This window comes from Diospyros lotus, chromosome 6 (genome assembly GCF_014633365.1).
Source record: "Diospyros lotus cultivar Yz01 chromosome 6, ASM1463336v1, whole genome shotgun sequence".
Lineage (NCBI taxonomy): Eukaryota > Viridiplantae > Streptophyta > Magnoliopsida > Ericales > Ebenaceae > Diospyros > Diospyros lotus.
The window spans coordinates 21,342,576-21,363,750 of record NC_068343.1 but is presented as its reverse complement, the minus strand read 5'-3'; the positions used below and the strand labels follow the sequence as shown (position 1 = coordinate 21,363,750).

Here is a 21,175-nt window from a genome sequence, read left to right as displayed (position 1 = left end):
CATCTGTTTCTTTTTATATATTTATCTCAAATGATAAAAATAATAAGTTTCTCTTGCTCTTTCTCTCTCTGACGACACCCATTGTCAACTGCTAGTAATAGGGAGAAATCATCGATCTCAACAATCATAACTATGTCCTATATTTTTTTTAGTTTTTTTTTTCATGCAGTTTTAGAAGAGAGTAGTGAGTGAGGAAGGAATTTTGTGGATTTTTATAAATTTAACTACTATTATTTTATTACAAGAGGCATGTGTTGCATGGTCATTAATCACAAGGAAGGTCAGTGATCGGCGGGGACTTTCAATCAAACGTTAAAGGTGGTATGTAAAATTTACCATCCCTATTATATTATCTTTTATATATTTTGCAAAATTATAAACTTAAATTAAAAGAAATTAATTTGTTTTCTTTTTATCTTTGTGTCTTTTCAAGATCATTCAAATTCAATCATTCCCATTGAGCCAACCCTAATTGATGATTAACTTAGCCTTTAGGCAACAATTTGTCACCATATTTTTCTGTAAAAGGATTTTTTAAATACTTTTTGAATTATATTTATATTTAAATGCCAATATAAGATATTTAATGTAATTGACCAAGATTAACAAATAACAAACAATAAGAAGAGAATGCACAAAGAAATTATAGCGATTTGGCTTATACCACGGATACATCCACTCCGCAAGGCAAACCCCCTTCCATTTTACCATCAATAACACCATTGACGTTTCCCACAAGTTTACTTCGAAAACTTATTACAAACATGTAGATCTTATTAGACTCTAGGAAGTCAACAATCCACATAAAGATTTATAAAACAATATACAAGCTAATATCTACACTTAGGCAAATATATAACAACGAATAACAATATCAAACAAAGCAACAAATCTTAACAAAATAAATGTTTTATAGCACTAGTAGCTCGAGGCTTTAAAGATATTTTTGAGTATCTAAGTTGCTTTGATTCACAATGAGATATTTGAAACTTGAGAGCTTTTTTATGCTTGAGAGTCAAACTTTAAGACCTTCATTTTCATGTTTCTAATGGTTAAAGTGCATTTAATGCTTGAAAGGAACTCTTGTGTGAAATATTAACATGCTGAAAAAATAGCCATTTATTGTAAAATAGTTAACTATTTCTAAAGTAGTCAACTAGTCTAGTCTCTTATTTTTTGTTCAGTTTGAATTAGTTTGCCTATAATTAGAGTAGTCAATTATTTGGATCCCTTAGTCTGGTGGCAAAATGCTTGTTTGGTCACCTATTCTGAAGTAATTGATTATTCGATTCCACTGTTTTTGTGCCAAAATGCTAACTTAAATTTATTTTGTTCTGCTACTCTTAGGGGTGAGCAGAAGTTCGGATAAACCGAACTGAATTGAACTGACCAAATCTGGTCGGTTCGATTTTTTTGAAGAAATTATTTAGTTCGGTTACTTCGATTCGATTTTTTTTATAAAACAATTCGGTTCGGTTTACAATATTCTAAATTTTCGATTAACCGAACTAATCATGAGTTGAGCCCCACCCCCCCCAACTATGAACCGTGAGTTGCCCTCCCCCCCAAAACACGGAACCCATATGGGCCACACCCAACCCGACCGACACTCATACTCTCCTCCCTTCTCTCTCTCTCTCTTTTCTCTATCTATCTCTCCCTATCCTCGCCTGCGAGCAGCGAGTTCGTGTGCTGCTGAAGGCATAACCGCACCCCCCATTCTCTCTCTCTATCTACCCCCACCTTCCCACTCGCAGGCAAGACTACGAGATCGATTCCGGCGGTCCCAAACCATGAAACTCACACCCAACCGAATTGAAACCTAACCCTCATCCCACCATCCCTTGCATTCGTTTCTTCTTTTCCTTGTGCTTGGTCGATCGACGAGGGCTATTCCAAGATCTAGGCCATGGCAGCGGCGTTAGCAGTGGTGGCTGTTGAAGTGGTAGAGGGGCAATCGGCGATGGCGACATGCACTTCGAAGCTCGTTGACCAGGCCCTTTTTCTTCCCAAGCGCTTCGAAGCTCGTCAACTCTTGCATCAAAGACTCAAAGGTACGCGTAATTCTTCTGATTCAGTGATTCTTGTTCACTTGTTCTAGAAAATTCCGATTGGGAAACTCTCTGGCTATTTCTGATTCTTGTTCATTTGTTTTGGAAATTCTGATTAGGGACTTGGAAAATCGTTTTGGTTTCATGTTCGGCTATTGTCGGTTCGATTCAGTTATTGCATTTTATTCTTCGGTTATTTCGATTTCGGTTAGTTCGGTTATACTAGGATTATCGGTTGGTTCGATTCGATTCGGTTATTAGGGACAATTCGGTTTGGTTTGGTTAGGAATTTTTGGGTGATTCGGTTCGATTATAACCAATTGCACACCCCTAGCTACTCTTGAGGAAGAGTGTAAACTTGATCATCTATTCTATAGTAGTTAACTGCTAATTCCCTTATTCTGAGATAAAATGCAAATTTGATCGCCTATTATTATGTTCCCCTATTATAAGATAAAATGTTATTTTACTCAACTATTATCATGCAATCGACTTTATATTCAACTACTATTGATTTATATTCAAACATATTTAAACATGAAATTTACTTTAAAAAACTTTATGCTCATACTTCATTGGTTTTGCCAATCATTAAAACTTAAGGTTGATTTTCTCAAAAAACTTTATGCTCGGCCACTCATTTTCCTGTACGATCAAATTACTTTTTGAATGTTATCTTAGCTTAACCTCATTTAAATCACTAAACGCATCCTTAACTCTACCTGTCATTCCCATGTGTACAGAGACTCATCTCATCCCAAACTTTTTCTCTTATAGCCGACCAATAATTCCCCGTCTAGTGTCCCCGGTCCAGTACCCTCAGCGTGTGGCTAGTACACAGTCCCCGATCCAGTACCCCCAGCATGTGACTAGTACACGGTCCTTGGTCCAATAACCCCCAACCTGTGGCTAGAACACGGTCCCGATCAGTACCCCCAAGCTTTGGCTAGTACACAGCCCGGGTTGCTCTGATACCAAAACTGTAGTGGCCCACTCCTGAATAGGATATCCGAAAGGAGGTCATCACAAGGATGATATAGAACAATAACATACAACACCACGTTACTATCCTTAGATAAATTCAGCGGAAGCCAACACAAAGATTTATAATATCTTGGCACCATGGCCTACACAAATGAAATACAAAGGCACAAATGAAATTTACAACATAAATTTTTTCTCATAACATGCCATCATCACAACCACTAACATGGACTGTCTATCTTGGGATGTCTCTATACACCTCTAACCCTGGGCTTTAGCCCCCACTGGACTCGCCCTCAACCATTGCTTTACCTTTTCCTGAAATGACACGAGAATACAACAAGCTGAGCCACAAGACTCAGCAAGTATATTTATAAAGTATGAAGATATAGAATCAAAGACATGGATAATCAAGATAGAGTAAACAACAACTCTATGAAAAGATATCAGTATAACACAACTCATAAGTTTTTCATTTACATCAATTTTCCATGCTGTGATTATTATACATACCAAGTAATCATTTTCACACTTTGCACCTACACCAATAGTAAGGTGTTGGTCCCTTGACATATAATGGCTACTCAAGAGGGGGGGTGAATTGAGAGATAAAAACTTATTCAACCGAATTCTTTTATTTTAAAAACTCTTGAGCTTTTCTTATACAAAAAAATACTTTTTATAAATATATATGTTGTTTGGGAGTGATAGCAATATAAATATGCAAGCAACAATAACAACACAAGAATATATAGTGGTTCTGTATCTTCAACACCTACTCCACTATCTCAAGGTCAACCCGACACTTGAGATTCCACTATAACCACACCTAGATTTTCCAATAAGCTCACCTAAGAAATTTTTACACAACCGAGGTTTCCCTTTAGCTCACCCTGAAAACTAATACAACACACCTAGATTACAACAGGCTCTAGGATACTACTCACAATTCAAAATTAATATAAATAAATCCTATATCCAAACAACCATGGACTAATATGGAATTAAACACAATGATATTATAAGGCAAATATAAATAATACAAGAGTTACTAATAAGACGAAAACTACTTCTTCTTTGCCTTGGGCTCCAAATGATGTATCTTTAATGCTTGGGTCTTGGATTCCTTTTCTTAAGTGCTTAAGAGCTTGAGAGTGCTTTAGAATGATAGGTCTTGATAGAGCATTAGCCATCTCCAAATTTATCCCTTTCCTTTTATAGTTTGGCTTTCAATGGCTCTTTCAACGGCTAGAAAATCCAACCATTGGAGTTTGGGAATCGACTTCTCTAAAACAGAAATAAACTTCTCTACTGCTAGAGTCGCTTCGAAATACATCAATACTATCATATCAACTCTACATAATATGCTCTCGGTTGGGTCGACTCTAACTTTGTAAGAGTTGACTTTAGCTTAAAGGGAGTCAACTCATTTGAACTAAGAGTTGACTTCTAAAGCCAATTTTACAGAAAATAAATTTTATACATATAACAATTGTTTGAAGATATAATCCATATCATGTATACATTACAACATATTTACATTTACTTCTGAAATAAATGTTCATATTTTCTTTAATTTATATTTTACCTTCTATTTACTTTAATACATAAATGTAAATAAGAAAGTATCCCCATTTGGATTCAATAAAAATATTTAAAAAATTAAAATCCATAACAATAAGAAAATAGAATTTTGGTTTTAGAACAAATTCGGGATTTGAAGATTTCACCACCCCCAAAATACGTACTTTCTATTTCTTAAAAAATTTATTAAAAATTATTTTAACAACAATAAATATTAGCTATCAAAATACAGGGAGATATGTTTTTCAAAATAAAAATATTTTCTTATATGTCCTCTTATAATGCACTAATCTTTTAGACTTAGAAAAATAGCATTTCTTGGTTTATTTTGATACACAAAATACTATAATACTTAAAATATATTTTCCAATATAAAATATATCAAAATTTTATTAGGGCATTTTAAATACACCAAAAATAGTTTTACTAAAATTATGTATTGTTAAACATCAAAATACACAATAGATCGATGGGAGCAATTTGGCTTAACATAAGAAATTTTTCACATAATTCCTAAGGCTCCCATGACCAATATATTCATACATGAATATATATATATATATATATAAATCATGAAAATGCATCAACAAGCAATAACAATTTGAGTCTCGCCTGTCAGGTTGATAGCCACCTCACCCGCGTTAGACGCTCATAGAATATCCTTGCATCACCCACGAATATAGTTGTCGCGCAAAATAATATGTGCACAAATATATAGCCACACATAGGCATCTCAATACAAATGCATAACATCATGCAAGTGTTACCCATTTTATATCCATGGACACATTTCTCAATTTCACCTTTATTTTTAGATTAGAAAATCAATAAATGAATGTTGAAATTAATATACAATTACAACCCATATCCCATAATAAATAATTTATAAATTATTTTTTTCACCACTCAGGATAAAAAATACAATTCTACACATTGAAATTCAACTTCTTAAAGCGAAAGAGTCGACTCTTGAAATATGGAAAGTCGACCCTTGAAAATAGGAAATTTTCAATTAAGCATGTACTTCAAAGGGCTCTTACAAACTCAAGAATTGTCCAAATGGTTCAAATCTTATATCAATCGAAGCCTCAAATCTATAGTTTATGAACCAACAATCGGATTCAGAATCAGAAATAATTACAATGAGTTATTGTATAACGCCCCGCTTTCCCGAGTGCGTTATAACTTGGGACAATTCCGGGACAATAAAATTTTTTCTTTCAAACACTAAAGCTAAACCACATTATTCCTCAAATCCGTCCCAGAATTCCCATACATTAATCTCGAAAAAAAATCATTATACACATCAAATGCGGAAGCAAAGATCGAAACATGATATCTTAACATTAATCATAAATAAATTCAACATTCCTCAAAACGTTCAGAATTCAAAGTAGCAGAACTTAAATGCATGGGCTACATAACATACATTTCAATTTTCATGCACCCTGATAAGTGCCATTTCATGCCTCATTCATCCTCGAATCTGCTACAATCTCCACCTAAAACGTTTGAATATTCCAAGGGCAAAAAACCCAAATTAGATGATAAACCATCTAAGTAAGGGTACATAATGCTATATCATGTGTGTATGCAATGTCTTTCCTCGTAGGTGTCAACTGCACCCCTCATGCTACCTACCATTTTTGCGGCCACCTCTTTTGAAGCCGGGGTGTATGGGTGCACCCTTGGTAAAGCAGCGGTGCCAATTCGTACTCCCTACGTCCACAAATGCGCGTGATCAATGATATCAACGTGTATTTATGCATTTCATAGTCATGTCATGTATGCAGTCTACGTGATGGATACATATCAGGGCATGTCAATATGATGAAAACATTCCCGAGAATTGAGTTTCTTAAACATAAATCACTTACAACCAAACATTTTCTATAAAACTAACTTTAATTGGGAAGTACCACTTACCTTCTCAAGCTATCTCGATATTCTCGCCTATCTCGAAGTTTGTGCATCATCTCGATTTGCGTGTCAACCTCAAAATTTGCACAAGTCTCTTCAACTTTAGCCTCAAAGCATCCTAATCACCATAATTATTTAAATAAGTATCCAAAACCTATTTTCCATAATTGCTTGCATTTTCTCTATATTTCTTCCTATTTTTCCTCATTAAATCCAAGCTAACTATTTCTAAAATATTTTCTCAAATATTTCACTACGAAAATTCATAAAATAATATTATTGAATTTTTAAATTTTTTTAAGAAATTTTACTTACCTTAACTTAGCATCTCCGGCTTCCTCAGTATGCGTGCCACATCCTCAAAATGCGTGCCCAAACTATTTTCTCACCCAAAATCTTCAAAATATTAGTAAATATTTAAATCCTATTTTTTGGGGATTTTTCTGAGAATTTTTCCTATTTTTCTTCTTCTTTTTTTTTTCTTTTCTTTTCTTTCTTTTTCTTTTCTTCTTTTCTCTTTTTCCCCACTTCTTCTTCCTCCTCCGCCTGGGCGCGAACAGGGCACCAGCCCGCCTCCACCCGTCTGCCTTCCTTCCGACCTGCGACCGTCCTCACCGCCTGTCGCCGGCCTCCGCGCGCCACTGCCTGCGGCCATGGCCGTACCTTCTTCGCGACCAGCAGCTCCGCTTCGCGTCAGCCATGGCTGACCGATGCTGCTGCTCACCTCAGCCCTCGCCGGACGCTGCACCGCACCACCGTGTGCCACCTGCCATTGCTACTAAACCCGCCGGCCTCCTCTGCTCCGCTCGAGCTTGTGGGAGCTTACGGCCATGGCAGCCGCAAGCTGCTGCCTCCCTCTCAGCCCTCTCTGCTCCAGCGCGCACGCACACACACACTCTCTTTCTCTCTCCCTTGCTTAATTTGATGCTTCTCAATTGGCCAAATTTCTTTACCTATTTATAGATAGCCATAGACGAATGTATATATATATAAATTATATATCACACATAGTCTCAATCTTATCATAATCTTACTGCCATTTTTCTCAAATCTTACTGACATTTTCTCCAATCTCACGCAAATCTCGGATGCTGAATCTTGCAGAAAATCCTTGGCCATCACTCCAGCAATTGAATAATTCAACTTGCAACATAATGAAGCTTCACAGAAGCTCTCATTCACGCACACGCGCACGGATGTGTATATATATCTATATATTTTGCACGTCACATTTAATTGCTAAATCTCTCAAATCTTCAAAAGCTACCACAATCTCCCCATTTTACGGCCAAAATCTCGGCCATTTAAAGCTTCACAGAAGCTAACCGTTGGCCACTATCACGCGCACACACATATGTATATATATATATCTATATAGTTATTATATAATACACCAACAAAAAGGAAAATTACACTTTTAATCCTCATAGTTCATCTTAATATCACTTGACAAATTTTTTATTACAACCATGCCCTCAAATCTCAAATTAATTTGCATTACAATACCGAAAATCCAAAATTAATAACTTAAAACTTAGTAAAAAAGGACGATTCGCCCCACCGTCCTTTTCGGGCTGTTCTTTCATCCCAAAACCACTGAAAGGTTGCTCATTACGCAAAACCGGAGCCTCCCTAGGGTTCTGTTGATTTTTTGGGAGTCACCTACGACAATTCAATTTTACAGCCTAAATAACAGCTGTATTTTAGTTGTACCGAAAACCGTTCCCGATTAGATTTCTTTCGATACCAAAAATTCTATCTCAAAATGTTTATCGAGACCATGTCATTTTCCTTAGACAATTTCACTCCGAGGCATTGCCTACAGTTCATTCGGTACTTATAACTGCTATCAAGCCAATTTTTCGATATTCTAAACTCATCGAAATTACGTGGCAACTTTATACGAACATGGGGTATTACATATTGCCCAAAAATCTAAGGTAGAATTACTATAATAAAATTACAGCATTCTATGAAGAATTCAACAAGGCTGTTGTGGGTTCAAATCATGACCAAAAATTTCAAATCCTATACCGAAACGAATCCTATGATGTATAGTTTACATAAAAACAAACAAATTATAAATCAGATATAACAACAGAAAGTTATATAGCAAAAACCCAAGCAAGGTCTAATTACATGGAGTAGTAAGTTACGAATTTTTAAACAGAAATTAACAAGGCCACTAGGGGCTCAAATCGAAGCCAAAAATTTCAAGCCCTATATCAAATCGAAGCTCATTGAGTCTAATTTATAATGCAATAAACGAATCTTGGATTAGATATTTTTACTGAAAGTTATGCCCAAAATAATAAAGAATGCACAGGTTTCCATGCCCCAAAATGAACATACGGACATAATGTAAAACAACCCAACAAATAATTGTTTTGTTCTAATATAACCAAAAATATGTCATTCTTTGAAGGATTTTGGGGTAAATCAAGCCCCAAATGAAGATCCAACAAGACCCATTAATTTTGAAGAATTTTCAGACAAAAATTTTGTAAATAAAAAGAAAAACTCATTTTTAAACAAAAATGGTGTTTTAGCCATGGAGAAGCAAGATATACTCAAAATGAAAGGAATTAAACAAGAAACTTGTACATCAAAATAAAGAGAGGAAATCCTGCATAACAAGAGATATGCAAGGAGAACTTGCCTTTCTTTTTTATGGAGATAAACCAAGGAGAATAAGCTTCCTTCAAGTCTAGAAGTCCACTCTTGAAGCTCCAAGCCAAGAGATCAAGAAAATGAAAATGGAGAAGAAGAAGAAAACTAAGAAGATGAAGAAGAATAAGAAGAAGAAGAAGAAGAGGATTCTCGGAAGTGGAAGGAAGAAAGAGAGAGTGGAGAAAAGAAAAGAGAGGGAAATAGGGAAGGGGAGGGCCATGTGTCTCTCATCGAAGATTGATCTTTTTCCATTCACTCACACACAAACACAATTATTATTATACCCTTTTTGGACATTTTTTATTTCCCATTTCTTTTCTCATACCCCCGTCGGAGACGCATTGTAATCGACGAATTTGGGGGTGTTTTGGTTGGTTTTTCGAGCCACTAGTAAGCCCATCATGTTCGGAATGAAGAATAGAATAAGAGGGAGGAAGAAAACAAGGGATTCGAGGAAAATCAGTGATCGGCCGGTGAAGGAAAGATTGGAGAAGACGACCGGCTTCAAGAGAGTGAGAAACACATGCAAGAAGTGTGGGTATGGGTCCGTGAGGCAAGAAAAAGAAGGGGAAAAAAGTGAGAAAAAATGTAAAAAAATTAAAAAATTAGCAAATTAATTTTTATTATTTTTTTCTGAAATTTGGTCAGGAAAAATATTAGGGCATGAGTCTCGAGGTAGGGCACGAATTTCGAGGAAGCTTAAACAGCTAGAACATAGTGAGTGATTTTTTCTCAAAAATTTATACATGATATGTCTTGCCTAAATTGAGCATGATTTTCGTGAGGGATTCGTCAAAATTTATGTTGTAACGCCCCACTTTCCCGGGTGCATTATAACTTGGGATAATTTTGGAATAATAATTTTTTTTCTTTCAAACTAATTTTAAATCACATCATTCTTTGAATCCGTCCCAGAATTTTCATTCATTTTTCTCGAAAGAGAATCATCATATACATCAAATGCGGAAGCAAGGATCGAACCTGATATCTTAACATTAATTGAAATTCTTACATCATCGTTCCTCAACATAACTTAATACATAGTATAAGTTCTCAACTAATATTAACCCTTAATAAGGTTATACATCAACATTGTTCAAAACATTCAAAATTTAAAGTAGCAGAACTTAAATACATGGGCTACATAATATACATTTCATTCCTTATGCACTCTGCTAAGTGCCATTTCATGCCTCATTTATCCTCGTATCTGCTACAATCTTCATCTGAAACGTTTGAATATTTCAGGGGCAAAGCCCAAGTTAGATGATGAATCATCTAAGTAAGGGTACAGAAAACATATTTCGTGTATGAATGCAATGTCTTACTCATCGTAAGGGTCAACTGCACCCTTCATGCTACTCATCATTTTTGTGGCCACCTCTTTCGAAGCCAGGGTGTATGGGTGCACCCTTGGTAAAGTAGCGGTGCCAGTTCATACTCCTTATGGCCACAATACGCGTGGTCAATGATATCAACGTGTACATATGTATTTCATAGCATGTCATGCATGCAGTTTACGTGATGGATACATATCAAATCATGTCAATATGATGAAAACATCCTCGAAGATCGGAGTTTGAAACATAAATCACCTACAACCAATCATTTTTCATAAAACTAAATCCAGTTGGGAAGTACCACTTACCTCGATATTCGTGTATCGGCTCAAAATACGTGCATCGCTTCGATTTGCGTGCCAACCTCAAATTTCGCACAAGTCTCTTCAACTTTAGCCTCAAAACATCCTAATCACCATATTTATTTAAATAAGTATTAAAACCTTTTTTTCTATAATTTCTTGCATTTTCTTTATTTTTCTTTCTATTTCTTCCTATTTTTCCTCAATAAATCCAAACTAAATATTTATAAAATATTTTTCTCAAATATCTCACTACGAAAATTCATAAAATAATATTCCTGAATTTAGCATCTCTGGCTTTCTAGGTATGCGTGTCCTGATCTCGAAACGTGTGCCCGAACCATTTTCTTGCCCAAAATTTCTAAAATATTAATAAATATCCACTTCCTATTTTTTGAGATTTTTCTGGACATTTTTTCTTTCATTTTTTTTCCTTTTCTTTTTCTTTTTCTTTTTCTTTTTTTTCCTCCTCCTTCCCTGTTCACCTTCTTCTTCATTTTCTCTATAACACGCCAGCCATCCTTCCTTTTTTTTCTTTTCTTTTCTTTCTTCTTTTTCCTCTTCTTCTTCTTCTTCGTCTTCCTCATTTTCCTCTCTTCTTCTTCCTCCCCTGTTTCTTCTTCTTCGCGCAGCCCCTGCGCGGGCGAACCAGCTTCACCCAGCTCCCACCCACGCTCCAACTAGCCTCCGCTGGTCGTTTCGGTGGCTTGTTGAGCCACCTCCGGCCATCTCCGGCCTCCCGCCATCTCGGCCTGCTCCGCCGCGACTGCTGCCCGCGACCATGGCTGACCTTCGCATGTGCTACCATGGCCACTGTAACACCCCGTTTTCCGAGCGCGTTATAACTCAGAACAATTATGGGATAATTTTTTTTTTCTTAAAAACTATTTGTTAAATCATATCACTCCTTAAATATATCCCGAAAGCTTCATTCCTTTATGTCCAATGATAATCATCATAAATATCAAATGCGGAAGCTAGAATCAAACATAATATCATAACATTAATCATAATTCAGTGCTTACATCATGGGAACATAGATTTCTCAACATCTCTTAATACATAACATAAGTTCTCAACTAACATTAACCCTAAATAGGGTTCTACGTCATCATTCTTCAAAACGTTCAGAATTCAAAATAGCTTAATTTAAATACATGAGCTACATAACATACATTCAACTGATCATATAACTCATCAAGCACTTTGCTAAGTGCCATTTCATGCCTCATTCTTCCTCGTTTCTCCTACAATCTCCATCTGGAACGTTTGAATATTCCAGGGGCAAAGCCCAAGTTAGATAATGAATCATCTAAATAAAAGTACATCATAATGCATATATATGAATGCAATACACATAACATCATAACTCTCATATTTGGGTCGACTGCACCTTAAGATTACCCACCATTTTTTCAGTTTCCCTACTAGACTGGGGTGTATGGGTGCACCATTGGTAAAGCAACAGCGCCAGTACCTAATCCCAAACCCATGCAACGAATGACCATGAATCTTATCATGCTCATACGCATACTTTGTCATCAATATATGTAAATGCAATACACATGACATGTTCATATCAAGAGATGACAACATGGTGAAAATATTTACATAAAATCAAGTTTTGGTGGAACCACTTACAAACCATTTTCATAAACTAAATCTAGTTGAATAGTACAATTTACCTTATAAAAGATAATTTTGCCCTTAACGTAATTTTGCCTCAAAATTTGCGTTGGACTTCCAATTGTACTCAATTATAAATCTTGATGTACCCTAGCACCATATTTACTTAAGAAAATCATATTTCTAATTTTTCTAATTTCTCCAATTTCCTCCTATTATTTCCTCAAGATTATGAAATAAATACTTTCTCATAATTTTTTTTCAATTTCTCTTCACAATAATTCCTAAAACAATATTCATAAACCCCAGAAATTTCCTCATAATTTTTAAAATTCATGTTCTATTTATTTCTCATTTTCTCTTTGATTTTCAAGCATCTATTGCTTAAAAAATCCATAATAAATACTAATCATGCATTTCTCTTCCAATTTCACCATAAAAAATTCTAAAATATCATTCTAATATTTCTGAAATTTTTAAAGAAATTTTTGAAGATAACTTACCTTCCCGCGGAGTGATTCGGTATTCTTCTATATTGCGATGAAGTCTCGATTTGCGTATCCAACAACACCTTTTGCCACAAATTTTCACATGAACTACTAACCCAACCTATAGCATTTTTCTATAAATTTTTTGTATTTTTTTTCTATATTCTTTCTTTCTCTTTCTCAAATCTTTCTCTTACTCTCAAATCCTTCTTTCTTACAACCTTTCTCTTTCTAATTTAAGTCTCCAACCTTTCAAGTTTTCTCTATTTATAGAGATTGAATTAAGTTTAGTATAATTGTAGTGATCCACTATCTTTTATTATTTTATCATTTTTTTAATTATTTTTCACTAAATCTCACTCATAATCTTTAATTATTTGTTCATACTCTATTTTGTCTTCCACATTTCTCCATTAATTCACCCATTATCTTTGATTATTTGGCCACACTCTACTTTATCTCCCACATTTCTCTATTAATTCATCCATTATCTTTGATTATTTGTCGATACCATATTTTGTCTCCCATATTTCTCCATTAATTCACTTATTATCTTTGATTATTTGTCCACACCATATTTTGTCTCCCACATTTCTCCATTAATTCCCCCATTATCTTTGATTATTTGTCCACACTCTACTTTGTCTCCACATTTCTCCATTATTTCACCCACTATCTTTAATTATTTTTTATTTTAATTATTTTCAACTAAATCTTATTTTGGATAGATTATTCTTTCATTTAGTCCATAAATTTAAGCCCATTTTCTTAGCCTACTAACTCTAAACCCATTTACTTAGCCTTTCTTTTCTCAACTTAGCCTACTAATTATAAGCCCATTTACTTATCTTTTTTCTTTTTCAATTTAGTCCACAAATTCTAAGGCCATTTACTTGATCTTTCTTCTTTTTTTAACTTAGGCCACTAATTCTAAACTCATTTACTTAACATATTTTTTTTTTCAACTTAGCCTACTAACTCTAAACCCATTTACATAACATTTCATTTTTCAAGTTAGTCCACTAATTCTAAGCACATTAGTTTTCTTAATTATAATTTTTAATTGATGTCAAAAACATATTTTAAATACAAAATTAATTATTATTATTATTCTCAAAATACTAGGATATTACAGCCGCGGCTTGCGTCTATGGTGGTTGTCCGCCTGTTGCAGCTGGTTCCGGCTATCCTTGCGGCTGCCTCCAGCTATCATTGAGAGCTCCCAGCTCTCTCTTGATCTCTCTCAGTCTCTCTTCCCTCTCTCGGCCAAGCTCGATGCTGCCTTGCTTCTATTTCTTCTCTAACTCTATCTCTATTTATAAGCCCTCACTCGCTCCTTCATCTCACTGCCCATACTTTCATGCGGAGAACACACGCCAATTTCCATAATGCTTGCAAGTCATGGAGATTATAGAGGGTATGGGATTTGCGTGCAAAGCCTTCCATAATTTGCATAGGTATGGGTTGCAGGGCATGGCTATGCCTTACGCACAAGCATACATATAATAATAATAGAAAATTACATATTTTAATTTAAAAATTCATCTCTATTTCATTTATACAATTCCCTAATTGCAAATACGCCCTCAAACGCTGAATTAAATTGCATTGCAATACCGAAAATGCAAAATTAATAATTTCGAAGTTACTCGATAATGTCAATTTCACCCCAGTGCCCTCACCGAGCCATTGTTTTACCCTGAAATCACTAAAGGGTTGTTCATCACGCAAAACCGGAGCCTCTTAGGGTTCCGTTGATTTTTCGGGAGTCCCCAACGATAATTCGATTTTACAGCCTAAATGGCAGTTATATTTTAGTTGTACCGAAAATCATTCCCGATTCGATTTCTTTTGATACCATAATTCTTATCTCAGAACGCTCATCGAGACCATGTCATTTTCCTTTAGACAATTTCACCTTAAGGCATTCCATACGGCCGATTTAGTACTTATAACCGTTATCTAACCAATTTCTCAGTATTCTAAACTTATCGAAATTACGTTGCAACCTTACGAAAATATGGGTTCTTACATATGTGATCTATGTGCATCTCGCCATGCATATGCATGTTTATTATATGTTGTCTTGGTATTTGTGATATTCCATTGGGCATGAAATTATTGACATATCAATAATTGTGTCATCCATATTGACTATGGTGGGATGAGACGTTGCTCTAGTAGCGAGCCTTGCATTTTTCCCAAGTGAGTTTTGTCGGAATGACTATAGAAGTATCCTGTGCTATGTGTGTTTGACAGGGTTACTGTCAAGGGTTCTGTGCTGGGGCTAGAATGCTAATGAAATCTACTCTAAAGTGTCGATTAATTCATATCCATGCATCATGCATTCATGAAAATTCTTTTAATCCTTCACTTAAATGATTCATCTTCCCATTTGGACTTCATCCTTGAAATATTCAATGTTCCAAGTGGGACGAGCAGTAGAAAAGGAATTGATGTTGCCGGGACATGATTTCAATTGTACATATTTATGTCCTACACCAATAACAGGACGAGTTATGAGATTTCTGATGATATTATACATGTTATTATATGCTGATTTGTCTTATGGATATTGTAATTATTATGGTTATTGAGAATAATATTGTACGGTTTAAATTCATTTACGATTATAACATCCATCAGGTTTCGATTTTACTTTCGCAAGTATTTAATTTACCATTCATTAACTTATTATTTAGAATGCTAAATATATATGTTTTATGAGATTTTAAATATGGTATGTTAGGGGTTTTGAGATAGTTACGGAAAAAAAATCCCGAAATAGTGGCATGACTTGGGAGGGCGGGTCATTACGTAGGAGATCTTTTAAGTGTATCTTTTTATTTTTTTAATTATAAAATTGTTAATGGGTAGGTTGGAGATGTGATAGTGTTGAAAACATTGTTCAATGAAAAAAAAATCTATTACTATTAGTGTTCTATGAAGTGTGGATCATTTAAATAAAATGCAAGGAGAATAATTAGTTCTTGACTTTTGAGAAATGCATGTTTGAGTAGCTATTAAGCATAATGCTATTCGAGCGCTAATTGGTATGTATCTGTACCACCCCGCTCTCCTAGGGAGGGTTAGGTAACGTAAGATTTTGGGGATATATTTTTTTCCAAACAAACAACGAAAACCAACACAAAACTGTTTCTTGAAGATCCTGTTACACCTTTTTAGTATATCAATTATGAACTATCAATAAACTAAGACAGGTTCATAAACTTAAATGCGGAAGCTGGATCAAAACCTTAACAGGTCATAACCGAAACCACTTTATTTATAATATAAAGTTGCACCAACATTTACATGACGTTCTGAAAATAAACAACATAACTAAAAGGACATAATATAAAATATCCTCTAATCGCCATCACTCCTTGGCAATTTCTTTTCCCTTCGCACCGCTGCCTGGAACGTTTGAATATTTCATGGACATAATCCAAATTAGATGCTAAATCATCTAAGTGAGAGTTCAAAATCACATTTTTTATGAATGAATGCAATACATGAAATAAACCAATACACCTGGTAAGCCCTAGCCCAAGAGAATCCCACGCGCTTAACCCTACCACGGGAAAAGAGCAATTTCTCTAAAAGCTATGCCACTATACCGACTCGACGACACGACGCGATTCTTGCTTAAATGGGGCTGTCAACGCATCTCACTAGATTACGTTCCCATCTTAATCATCCAGGAACCACCATACAATCTCAATTCCAAAATTTCACATGGACCACCTAGTCATCCTAGTGCAACTTTCTTGGCCAAACGGCCTGGCACGGAAACCAAGGCGGCTATCCTGACATGCACACCAATATCAGATACCCCTATTATTCCGTCACGCCCTTGTAGAATTACGGCTACACTATCTAGACAATATCTTAGGCTGACATCTCACATGAACAACACAATATGAACCACCTAGTCATCCTAGTGCAACTTCCTTGGTCAAACGACCCGGCTCGAAAATCAAGGCGACTATCTTGACATGCACACCAGCATTAGATGCCCCTATTATTCCGTCACGCCCTTGGAGAATTATGGCTATACTATCCAGACAACATCTTAGGCTGACATTCCATACGTACACATAAAACTCAAGACAATGACATATTTCACAATTCAAAGCATCATATAAACAACATTTTATAAAATGCAATGCATAAATTCAAAACATTTAGGGATGAATCTCCCTCATAAAATCAACCGTCACCGGTTATCGTTTGCATACAACAAAACCATTTTGCATGAAATCCCAACACGTTTAGATAGAACAAGTACCAAGTTTTTGTAGTGAACAACTCACAGTAAACAAGTTTTGGGGGGCGAACACTCACCTAGAACGAAACTCAAAACACCTTGAATCTTGTGCCTAACCTCGACTTTTGTGCAACTCCTCAAGTCTTTTAACCAAACCACCTTCTGACACGCCCTCACGCACTGCCCAAGTGCTCTGCGCGTGTGATGCCTCGAGTAGTTCTCCTTGTCTTCTCATACATTTTATACCTGATCATGTATCGATATAAACTGTTTTTGGAGTTTCTCACTAGAAGATTCATCTTCTAATTGGACTATATCCCTGAAATATTCAAACGTTCTAGGTTCGATGAGCGGCTCTAAGGGAAATGAGGTAGCTGAAGAAATTAGCTTAAATTACTGTTTGTAGCATGATTAGCATATTTTTGTTTATGTGCGAACCTATATAATTTTGGATATGTTTAAAATGTTCAGTTATCACTTGATGATGTCCATGTAATATATTTTGTAGACGTCTTGAACAATTTTATGATAAATAAAGTATTATGATTGTGAACCATATCAGGTTCGATCTAGCTTCCGCATTTGAAATTTTAACACATATCTTAGCTATTCGATTATTGGGTTTGTTAAGTTAAGAAGGTGAAAATTAGGGTTTTTGGGATATTGTGTGATGTATGGCAGTGATTATGCTATGAATAATTTTTATATTCCCAAAATCCTAAGTTATAACACACTCAAGAAATTTGGGGTGTTACAGTTGGTATTAGAGCGAATCTAAGGAAAAATTCGCATGTGGCTCGATAAGTAAAGCCACCGTAAGTTTTGGGAATTAGGTTTGGATTTTTTGAAATATTTAGTGGCATACTCTTGTTGCTTATTCAAATTGAATTGAACCATGCCGTGATGATTTAATAGATCGCCATGTCTTCTTGCTAGATGGTGAATACAAGAAGGAATAGGCGCGCGAGAGGCAATGGTGAAGAAAGCAACACTAACCCGCACCCAGGAGATGGTGTGGGAGGTCAAAGAGATGCACGAGCTGACCTCCGTGAAGGCTGGATTGATAGGATCGACAGAATCCTAGAAGGCATGGCTGGGCGAATTTTGGAGTTGCAGCCTGAGCAAAGAAGAGTAGATGTTTTGGAGAGATATTTACGACAAAACCCACCAGTGTTTCGAGGAAAATCAGCAGATGACCCTGCAATCAGTGAATACTGGTTGGACCAGACCGAGAAGATCCTGCAAAGATTGAGAATCTTGAATGAGGATAAGGTCGAGTGTGCGACCTATATGCTGGGAGAGGAAGCGGCTCAATGGTGGAGGTCTATGCAGCGAACGATACCTAACCGGACAGGATCTCAAGGGTCAACAACAGATGTAGAATTGGGGGAGGCACCCCAGATGTCGTAGGAACGATTTAAGGAACTATTCAACGCGAAATTCTTTCCCACTTGTTGGAAGTTGGCTAGAGCTCGAGAGTTTATGTGCTTATGCCAAGGGCCAAATATGACGGTGGCCCAATACGAGGCTGAATTTTTGCGGTTAATCAAATATATGCTGCTGTACGGGATGGACGATGTGGAGAAGGGACAAAAATTCTTACAAGGCTTGCGAATCGAATTTCAACAGCTGATGAGTCTGGTCCATGTGGAGTCTTATGCAGATATAGTTTTCAAGGCTATGACCACCGAGGAGAATATGATGCGGGTGGCAGAACTAAGGGCCATAACTGTTCAAACTGGAGGATAATATGAGAAATCCCACTCGACTATGGGACCTCGGGATGGAAAGATAGTGAAAAAGGGCAAGGCGTGCTTTAAATACAAGAAGAGGCACCCGGGTAAGAGGTGCGATGGCCAAAGCATTGTTTGTTATACCTGTGGACAGCCCGGGCATACTTCCAGAAATTGCTCAAAGGGAATGGTCCAAGAAGGTAAGGCCATAGCAGCAGCACCAGTGAATGTGATTTGCTACAATTGCAACCAGCACGGGCACATCTCAAGAAATTTCCCAAAAAAGAAAGAGCAGCCGCTAAGGATTGAAGAGGGAAAGGGGACCAGACAGGGCCGAGTCTATAACTTGACCAAGGAGGACGTAGAGGCAAATCCTGCAGTTATCCAAGGTACTCTCTTCATTTTGGATATTCTTATGCATGCATTGATAGATCCAGGGTCTACTCATTCTTTTATATTGCATGCTTTGACTAGGAGTTTGAGAGTAGAAACTGAGTCTATGGGATGTCTTATGGTGATTTCGACACCTATGGGTAAAAGTATGAAGTCCTCAGAAATGGTGAGGGGATGCGAAATTAGCCTGAGTAATGTTTGGTTCCAGGCTGATCTGATTCTATTAGAAATATATGACTTCGACATAATTTTAGGGATGGATTTCTTATCCAAGTACGATGCCAATATAGACTGTCGTAGGAATATAATGACCATAAGAAAACCCGATGGATGGTGGGTCAAAGTTCGGGGACAAGGCGACCCTGAGGTCATAAAGATGATTTCAGCAATGAAGGCAACAAAGTTGTTGAGCCGAGGAGCTCATGGATTTATAGCTTATGCTTAGTTAGAAGAAAGAGAGGTACCGAAACTCAATGATGTGCGAGTGGTACGAGAGTATGACGACGTGTTTCCGAAAGAATTACCGGGACTACCTCCACCTCGGGAAATCGAGTTCTTAATTGAGTTAGTGCTAGGAACCCAGCCGATATCAATTCCACCATACTGAATGGCTCCGGCAGAGATGAAAGAATTAAAGCGTCAGCTATAAGAGTTGAATGATAAGGGGTTCATTAGGCCAAGCACATCACCATGGGGCGCACTAGTGCTATTTGTAAAGAATAAAGACGGGAGTCTAAGGATGTGCATTGACTACCGTCAGCTAAAAAAGGCTATTATAAAGAACAAGTATCTGCTCCCAATGATAGATGAGTTGTTTGATCAATTGCAAGGTGCGAAAGTGTTCTCAAAGATTGATTTGAGATCCGGATATTGTCATCTAAGAATTAAACCAGATGATGTTCCGAAGACGGCATTTCGGTCGAGGTATGGCCATTTTGAGTATTTTGTAATGCCATTTGGATTAAGTAATGCTCCAGCAGTGTTTATGGATCTTATGAATAGGGTGTTCAAGCCCTACTTAGATCGGTTTGTGATCGTCTTCATAGATGATATATTGGTGTATTCTTCAAATGAGAGTGACCACATGGAGCACTTGAGAATAGTAATAGGAACCCTCAGGAAACACCAATTGTATGCTAAGTTCTCGAAGTGCGAGTTCTGGCTATCCCAAGTGGCATTTCTTGGCATGTGATCTCAACCGAAGGAATCTCAGTGGATCCAGATAAGATTGAGGTTGTTCAAGGATGGAAGCAACCGATGTGCGTAACTGAAGTATGAAACTTTTTGGAATTGGCAGGCTACTATCGAAGATTCGTGGAAGGGTTTTCAAAGATAGCTGCACCTATGACGAAGCTCATACGGAAAGAGGTCAAGTTTGAATGGACTGCAAAGTGTGAGGAAAGCTTTCAAGAGCTCAAGGACAGACTGACCTCAACACTTGTGCTGGCAATGCCTAGTGGGCCTGGTGGATATGTTGTATACACCGATGCCTCGAAGGTTGGTTTAGGCTGTGTATTGATGCAGCATGGTCGGGTGATCACATATGGATCACGCCAGTTGAAGAGACACGAAGTGAACTACCCAACACATGACTTGGAGTTGGCAGTGGTGGTATATGCTTTGAAGCTATGGAGGCACTACCTATATGGAGAGACGTTCGATGTATTCACAAACCACAAAAATCTAAAGTATGTCTTCTCACAGAAAGAGTTGAACATGAGGCAGCGACGATGGATGGAGTTCCTGAAGGACTAAGACTGCATCATCTTGTATCACCCGGGGCGTGCCAAAGTGGTAGCTGATGCTTTGAGTAG

The 21,175-nt window shown here is 36.7% G+C and overlaps 1 protein-coding gene across 1 annotated transcript in view; it reads left to right on the top strand.

Annotated features, from left to right (window-relative positions):
* Positions 1-1,909: 1,909 nt before the first annotated feature.
* Positions 1,910-21,175, top strand: part of LOC127804388 (uncharacterized) — a 30,191-nt gene continuing 10,925 nt past the window's right edge. Inside the window, exon 1 of the mRNA XM_052341249.1 lies at positions 1,910-2,054. Within this exon, the coding sequence (XP_052197209.1) occupies positions 1,910-2,054 (145 nt within the window). The remainder of the gene's footprint in view (positions 2,055-21,175) is intronic.